The sequence below is a fragment of the Fringilla coelebs genome (genome assembly GCF_963513975.1).
Source record: "Fringilla coelebs genome assembly, chromosome: 34".
NCBI classification, from domain to species: domain Eukaryota; kingdom Metazoa; phylum Chordata; class Aves; order Passeriformes; family Fringillidae; genus Fringilla; species Fringilla coelebs.
The window spans coordinates 828,570-835,734 of NC_140060.1; the positions used below are offsets into that span (position 1 = coordinate 828,570).

The 7,165-nt window shown below is 43.7% G+C and overlaps 1 protein-coding gene across 1 annotated transcript in view; it reads left to right on the top strand.

Annotated features, from left to right (window-relative positions):
* The window catches only part of BCL3 (BCL3 transcription coactivator), a gene marked incomplete at both ends in the record, with an annotated part of 26,024 nt that extends 19,109 nt beyond the window's left edge, over positions 1-6,915 (top strand). Inside the window, 2 exons of the mRNA XM_084224199.1 lie at positions 2,752-2,827; positions 6,674-6,915. Coding sequence (XP_084080325.1) covers positions 2,752-2,827; positions 6,674-6,915 — 318 coding nt within the window. The remainder of the gene's footprint in view (positions 1-2,751; positions 2,828-6,673) is intronic.
* Between the last annotated feature and the right edge of the window lie 250 nt (positions 6,916-7,165).

Consider the following 7,165-nt stretch of genomic DNA (forward strand, 5'->3'; position numbering starts at 1 on the left):
GGATTTTTTCGGATTTTTTGCGGATTTTTTGGGGATTTTTTTGAGATTTTTTGGGATTTTTTGGGGATTTTTTGGGGATTTTTTTTTGATTTCTTGGGATTTTTTTGGGATTTTTTGGGATTTTTTAGGGATTTTTTAGAGATTTTTGGGGGATTTTTTTCAGATTTTTTTGGGATTTTTTGGGGGGATTTTTTGGGGGGTATTTGGGCTCTGGTACCTGCACAACGACACCGCCGCCGCCGTGGCCGCCAGCGCACAGGTGAGAGATCCTGAAAACATTGGGAATAAATTCTCGGAGATTTGGGGATTTTTTGGGGTTTAAATGGGATTTTTTTGGGATTTTTTTGGGATTTTTTTGGGATTTTTTCAGGTTTTTTATTGGATTTCTTTGAGATTTTTTTGGGGATTTTTTCGGATTTTTTTCGGGTTTTTTTCGGATTTATTTCAGATTTTTTTCAGATTTTTTGGGGATTTTTTTTGGAATTTTTTCGGATTTTTTCCAGATTTTTTCCGGATTTTTTTGGGATTTTTTTTGGATTTTTTCGGATTTTTCGGAAATTTTTTTTGGATTTCTTGGGATTTTTTGGGGATTTTTTGGGGATTTTTTTCGGATTTTTTTCAGATTTTTTTCGCATTTTTTGGGGATTTTTTGGGGGATTTTTTGGGAATTTTTTGGGAATTTTTTTGGAATTTTTTCGGATTTTTGGGAGATTTTTTGGGGATTTTTTGGGATTTTTTGGGATTTTTGGGGGATTTTTTGGGGATTTTTAGGGGATTTTTTGGGGATTTTTGGGGGATTTTTTGGGGGGTATTTGGGCTCTGGTACCAGCACAACGACACCGCCGCCGCCGTCGCCGCCAGCGCCCAGGTGAGAGACAGGGGAATAAATTTGGAATAAATTCAGAGAGATTTGGGGGTTTAAATGGGATTTTTTGGGAGTTTAAATAGGATTTTTTTGTGATTTTTTGGGATTTTTGGGGATTTTTACGGATTTTTTTTTCGGATTTTTTTGAGATTTTTTTCGGATTTTTTCGGATTTTTTTCAGATTTTTTTCGGATTTTTTTCAGATTTTTTGGGGATTCTTTTGGGATTTTTGGGGGATTTTTTTCAGATTTTTTTCAGATTTTTTTCAGATTTTTTTCAGATTTTTTGGGGATTTTTTGAGGATTTTTTGGGGGATTTTTTAAAATTTATTTGGGATTTTTTGGGGATTTTTTAGGGATTTTTTGGGGATTTTTTCGGATTTTTTCCGGATTTTTTGGGGATTTTTTTGAGATTTTTTGGGGATTTTTTGGGATTTTTTGCGGGATTTTTGGGGGATTTTTTGGGAATTTTTTTGGAATTTTTTCGGATTTTTGGGAGATTTTTTGGGGGATTTTTTGGGATTTTTTGGGATTTTTTGGGGATTTTTTTTTGGGATTTTTTGGGGATTTTTTGGGGATTTTTTGGGATTTTTTGGGGGGTATTTGAGCTCTGGTACCTGCACAACGACACCGCCGCCGCCGTGGCCGCCAGCGCACAGGTGAGAGACAGGGGAATAAATTTGGGAATAGATTTGGGGTTTAAATGGGATTTTTGGGAGTTTAAATGGGATTTTTTGGGATTTTTTTGGGATTTTTTTGGGATTTTTTGGGGATTTTTTTGGGATTTTTTTCAGATTTTTGGGGGATTTTTACGGATTTTTTTTCGGATTTTTTTGAGATTTTTTTCGGATTTTTTCGGATTTTTTTCGGATTTTTTCGGATTTTTTTCAGATTTTTTGGGGATTTTTTGCAGGTTTTTTTTTATTTTTTTCGGATTTTTGGGGAATTTTTTAGGGATTTTTTTGAGATTTTTTTGGGGATTTTTTCGGATTTTTTTAGAATTTTTTTCGGATTGTTTTCGGATTTTTGGGGGATTTTTAGGGGATTTTTTGGATTTTTTTGGGATTTTTTTGGGATTTTTGGGGGATTTTTTTGGGATTTTTTCGGATTTTTTTCGGATTTTTTTTTGATTTTTGGGAGATTTTTTGGGGAATTTTTCGGATTTTTTTCAGATTTTTTTGGGGATTTTTTGGGGATTTTTTTGAGATTTTTTCAGATATTTTTCAGATTTTTGGGGGATTTCTTGGGGATTTTTTCGGAATTTTTTGGGGATTTTTGGGGATTTTTTGGGATTTTTTTGAGATTTTTTTCGGATTTTTTTGGATTTTTTTGGGATTTTTACGGATTTTTTGAGGATTTTTTTCGGATTTTTTGGGGATTTTTCGGGGATTTTTTGGGGATTTTTTTCGGATTTTTCGGATTTTTTGGGTTTTTTTTTGGGATTTTTTTCGGATTTTTTTCGGATTTTTTTTGGATTTTTGGGGGATTTTTTCGGATTTTTTTTTGGATTTTTTTCGGTTTTTTGCGGGGATTTTTTGGGATTTTTTGGGGGATTTTTTGGGATTTTTTGGGGATTTTTTTCGGATTTTTTTGGATTTTTTTTTTCTTTTTTTAGGATTTTTTTCGGATTTTTTTCAGATTTTTTGGGGATTTTTTGGGATTTTTTCAGGGTTTAAAGTGAATTTTTTGGGAATTTTGGGGGGAATTTTTGGGGAATTTTGGGGGGAAGTTTTTGGGAATTTTGGGACTTATTTGGCATTTTTTGGGATTTTTTTTGATTTTTTGTGTGAAATTTTGGGCAGATTTTCAGTATTTTGGGTCATATTTCTGAATTTTGGGTGAAATTTGGAGGATTTTGGTGTTTCTGAGCCCTCCCCTCCCCCCCAGGTGATCGACATCCTGCGGGGAAAAGCCTCGAGACCCCCCCAGGATTCCCCAAAATCCCCCCGGGACCCCCCCCACGGTGAGAGCCCAAATTTGGGGGGAAATTCCCAAATTTTGGGGTCCCTGGGGGGGATTTTGGGGGGTTCTGGGTGGGAAATTCCCAAATTTGGGGTGAAAATGCTCAAATTTTGGGGGGTTCTTGGTGGGAAATTCCCAATTTTGGGGTGAAATTCCCAAATTTTGGGGTCCCTGGGTGGATTTTGGGGGGTCCTGGGTGGGAATTCCGAAATTTTGGGGTGAAAAATCCCAAATTTTGGGGGGTTCCGGGTGGGAAATTCCCAAATTTTGGGGTCCCTGGGGGATTTTGGGGGGTCCTGGGTGAAAATTCCCAATTTTTGGGGTGAAAAATCCCAAATTTCAGGGTTCTAAGGGGGAAATTCCCAAATTTTGGGGGTTCTGGGTGGGAAATTCCAAATTTGGGGTGAAAATTCCCAAATTTTGGGGTCCCTGGGTGGGATTTTGGGGGGTCCTGGGTGAAAATTCCCAATTTTTGGGGTCCCTGGGTGGGATTCTGGGGGGTCCTGGGTGAAAATTCCCAATTTTTGGGGGGAAAAATCCCAAATTTTGGGGGGTTCTGGGTGAGAATTCCCAAATTTGGGGGGAAATTCCCAAATTTTGGGGTCCCTGGGGGGATTTTGGGGGGTCCTGGGTGGGAATTCCCAAATTTTGGGGTGAAAAATCCCAAATTTCAGGGTCCTATGGGGAAATTCCCAAATTTTGGGGGGTTCTGGGTGGGAAATTCAAAATTTTGGGGTGAAAATTCCCAAATTTTGGTGGAAATTCCCAAATTTTGGGGTCCCTGGGTGGATTTTGGGGGGTCCTGGGAGGGAAAATTCCCAAATTTGGGGTGAAAAATCCCAAATTTTTGGGGGTTCTGGGTGGGAATTCCCAAATTTGGGGGTGAAAAATCCCAAATTTTGGGGTTCTGGGTGGGAAATTCACAAATTTGGGGGAAAATTCCCAAATTTTGGGGTCCCTGGGGGGATTTTGGGGGGTCCTGGGTGAAAATTCCCAAATTTTGGGGTGAAAATTCCCAAATTTTGGGGCATTCTGGGTGGGAAAATTCCCAAACTTTGGGGGGAAATTCCCAAATTTTGGGGTCCCTGGGTGGGATTTTGGGGGGTCCTGGGTGAAAATTCCCAAATTTTGGGGTGAAAAATCCCAAATATCAGGGTCCTATGGGGGAATTCCCAAAATTTGGGGGGTTCTGGGTGGGAAATTCCCAATTTTGGGTGGAAATTCCCAAATTTTGGGGTCCCTGGGGGGATTTTGGGGGGTCCTGGGCGAAAATTCCCAAATTTTGGGGGGAAAAATCCCAAATTTTAGGGTCCTAAGGGGGAAATTCCCAAATTTTGGGGGGTTCTGGGTGGGAAATTCAAAATTTTGGGGTGAAAATTCCCAAATTTTGGTGGAAATTCCCAAATTTTGGGGTCCCTGGGGGGATTTTGGGGGGTCCCTGGGTGAAAATTCCCAAATTTTGGGGTGAAATTCCCAAATTTTGGGGAGTTCTGGGTGGGAAATTCCCAATTTTGGGTGGAAATTCCCAAATTTTGGGGTCCCTGGGGGGGATTTTGGGGGATCCTGGGTGAAAATTCCCAAATTTTGGGGTGAAAAATCCCAAATTTCTGGGTCCTAAGGGGGAAATTCCCAAATTTTGGGGGGTTCTGGGTGGGAAATTCCCAATTTTGGGTGGAAATTCCCAAATTTTGGGGGGTTCTGGGTGGGAAATTCCCAATTTTGGGTGGAAATTCCCAAATTTTGGGGTCCCTGGGGGGATTTTGGGGGGTCCTGGGTGAAAATTCCCAAATTTGGGGCGTTGTGGGTGGGAAATTCCCAAATTTTGGTGGAAATTCCCAAATTTTGGGGTCCCTGAGGGGATTTTGGGGGGTCCCTGGGTGAAAATTCCCAAATTTTGGGGTGAAAATTCCCAAATTTTGAGGGGTTCTGGGTGGGAAATTCCCAATTTTTGGTGTAAATTCCCAAATTTTGGGGTCCCTGGGGGGATTTTGGGGAGTCCTGGGTGAAAATTCCCAAAATTTGGGGAGAAATTCCCAAATTTTGGGGAGTTCTGGGTGGGAAATTCCCAATTTTGGGGGGAAATTCCCAAATTTTGGGGTCCCTGGGGGGGATTTTGGGGGGTCCTGGGTGAAAATTCCCAAATTTTGGGGTGAAAAATCCCAAATTTCTGGGTCCTAAGGGGGAAATTCCCAAATTTTGGGGGGTTCTGGGTGGGAAATTCCCAATTTTGGGTGGAAATTCCCAAATTTTGGGGGGTTCTGGGTGGGAAATTCCCAAATTTCGGTGGAAATTCCCAAATTTTGGGGTCCCTTGGGGGGGATTTTGGGGGGTCCTGGGTGAAAATTCCCAAATTGTGGGGCAAAAAATCCCAAATTTTGGGGGTTCTGGGTGAGAAATTCCCAAATTTTGGGGGGAAATTCCCAAATTTTGGGGTCCCTGGGGGGATTTTGGGGGGTCCTGGGTGAAAATTCCCAAATTTTGGGGTGAAAAATCCCAAATTTCAGGGTCCTAAGGGGGAAATTCCCAAATTTTGGGGGGTTCTGGGTGGGAAATTCCCGAATTTTGGTGGAAATTCCCAAATTTTGGGGTCCCTGGGGGGATTATGGGGGGTCCTGGGTGAAAATTCCCAATTTTGGGTTGAAAATTCCCAAATTTTGGGGTCCCTGGGGGGGATTTTGGGGGGTCCTGGGTGAAAATTCCCAAATTTTGGGGTCCTAAGGGAAAAATTCCCAAATTTTGGGAGGTTCTGGGTGGGAAATTCCCAATTTTTGGTGAAAATTCCCAAATTTTGGGGTCCTAAGGGGGAAATTCCCAAATTTTGGGGCGTTCTGGGTGGGAAATTCCCAATTTTTGGGGTGAAAAATGCCAAATTTCAGGGTCCTATGGGGAAATTCCCAAATTTTGGGGGGTTCTGGGTGGGAACTTCACAAATTTGGGGTGAAAATTCCCAAATTTTGGGGTCCCTGGGTGGATTTTGGGGGCTCCTGGGTGAAAATTCCCAAATTTTGGGGTGAAAAATCCCAAATTTCAGGGTCCTAAGGGGGAAATTCCCAAATTTTGGGGAGTTCTGGGTGGGAAATTCCCAATTTTGGGGTGAAAATTCACAAATTTTGGGGTCCCTGGGGGGGATTTTGGGGGATCCTGGGTGAAAATTCCCAATTTTTGGGGTCCTAAGGGAAAAATTCCCAAATTTTGGGAGGTTCTGGGTGGGAAATTCCCAATTTTGGGGGGAAATTCCCAAATTTTAGGGTCCCTGGGTGGATTTTGGGGGGTCCTGGGTGAAAATTCCCCAATTTTGGGGTGAAAAATCCCAAATTTTGGGGGGTTCTGGGTGGGAAATTCCAAAATTTGGGGGGAAATTCCCAAATTTTGGGGTCCCTGGGGGGATTTTGGGGGGTCCTGGGTGAAAATTCCCAATTTTGGGTTGAAAATTCCCAAATTTTGGGAGGTTCTGGGGGGGAAATTCCCAAATTTGGGGTGGAAATTCCCAAATTTTGGGGGGTCCTGGGTGGGAATTCCCAAATTTGGGGGTGAAAAATCCCAAATTTTGGGGTTCTGGGTGGGAAATTCCCAATTTTGGGGTCCCTGGGGGGGATTTTGGGGGGTCCTGGGTGGAAATTCCCAAATTTTGGGGGGTTCTGGGTGGGAAATTCCCAAATTTTGGGGGGTTCTGGGTGGGAAATTCCCAAATTTCGGTGGAAATTCCCAAATTTTGGGGTCCCTGGGGGATTTTGGGGGGTCCTGGGTGAAAATTCCCAAATTTTGGGGTGAAAATTCCCAATTTTGGGGCTTCCGGCGGGATAAAAATCCCCAATTTTTGGCTCTTCTGGCCCCGCCCCCTTTCCAGGCAGCTCCTCCGAAGCCACGCCCACTTCCGCATCCACGGCCAATAGCGTGGAAGGGGCGGGGCTTCTCGACACGTTGATGGGAGCACAGGGAAGCTCCGCCCAGCAGCAGAGCAGGGACCAATCAGAGGCGGCGACGGGGAGGCCCCGCCCCGCGGCGCCTCAGAGGCTCCGCCCACGGGAGGGGCGGGGCCAGGGAAGCATTAACGGCGCTGCGCCGCCAGGGGGCGCCAAGAGCGAATAAAAATCGTTCAAAATAAACTGGGATGGACTGGGATGAACTGGGAGAGACTGGGAGGGACTGGGATGGACTGGGAGGGGATTGGGAGGGACTGGGGGGACTGGGAGGGATTGGGAGGGAACTGGGAGGGAGTGGGGGGGACTGGGGGGGACTGGGAGGGCACTGGGCTCAAACTGGGAGGGAACTGGGAGGGACTGGGATGGACTGGGGGGGACTGGGATGGACTGGGAGTACTGGGATCAAACTGGGAGGG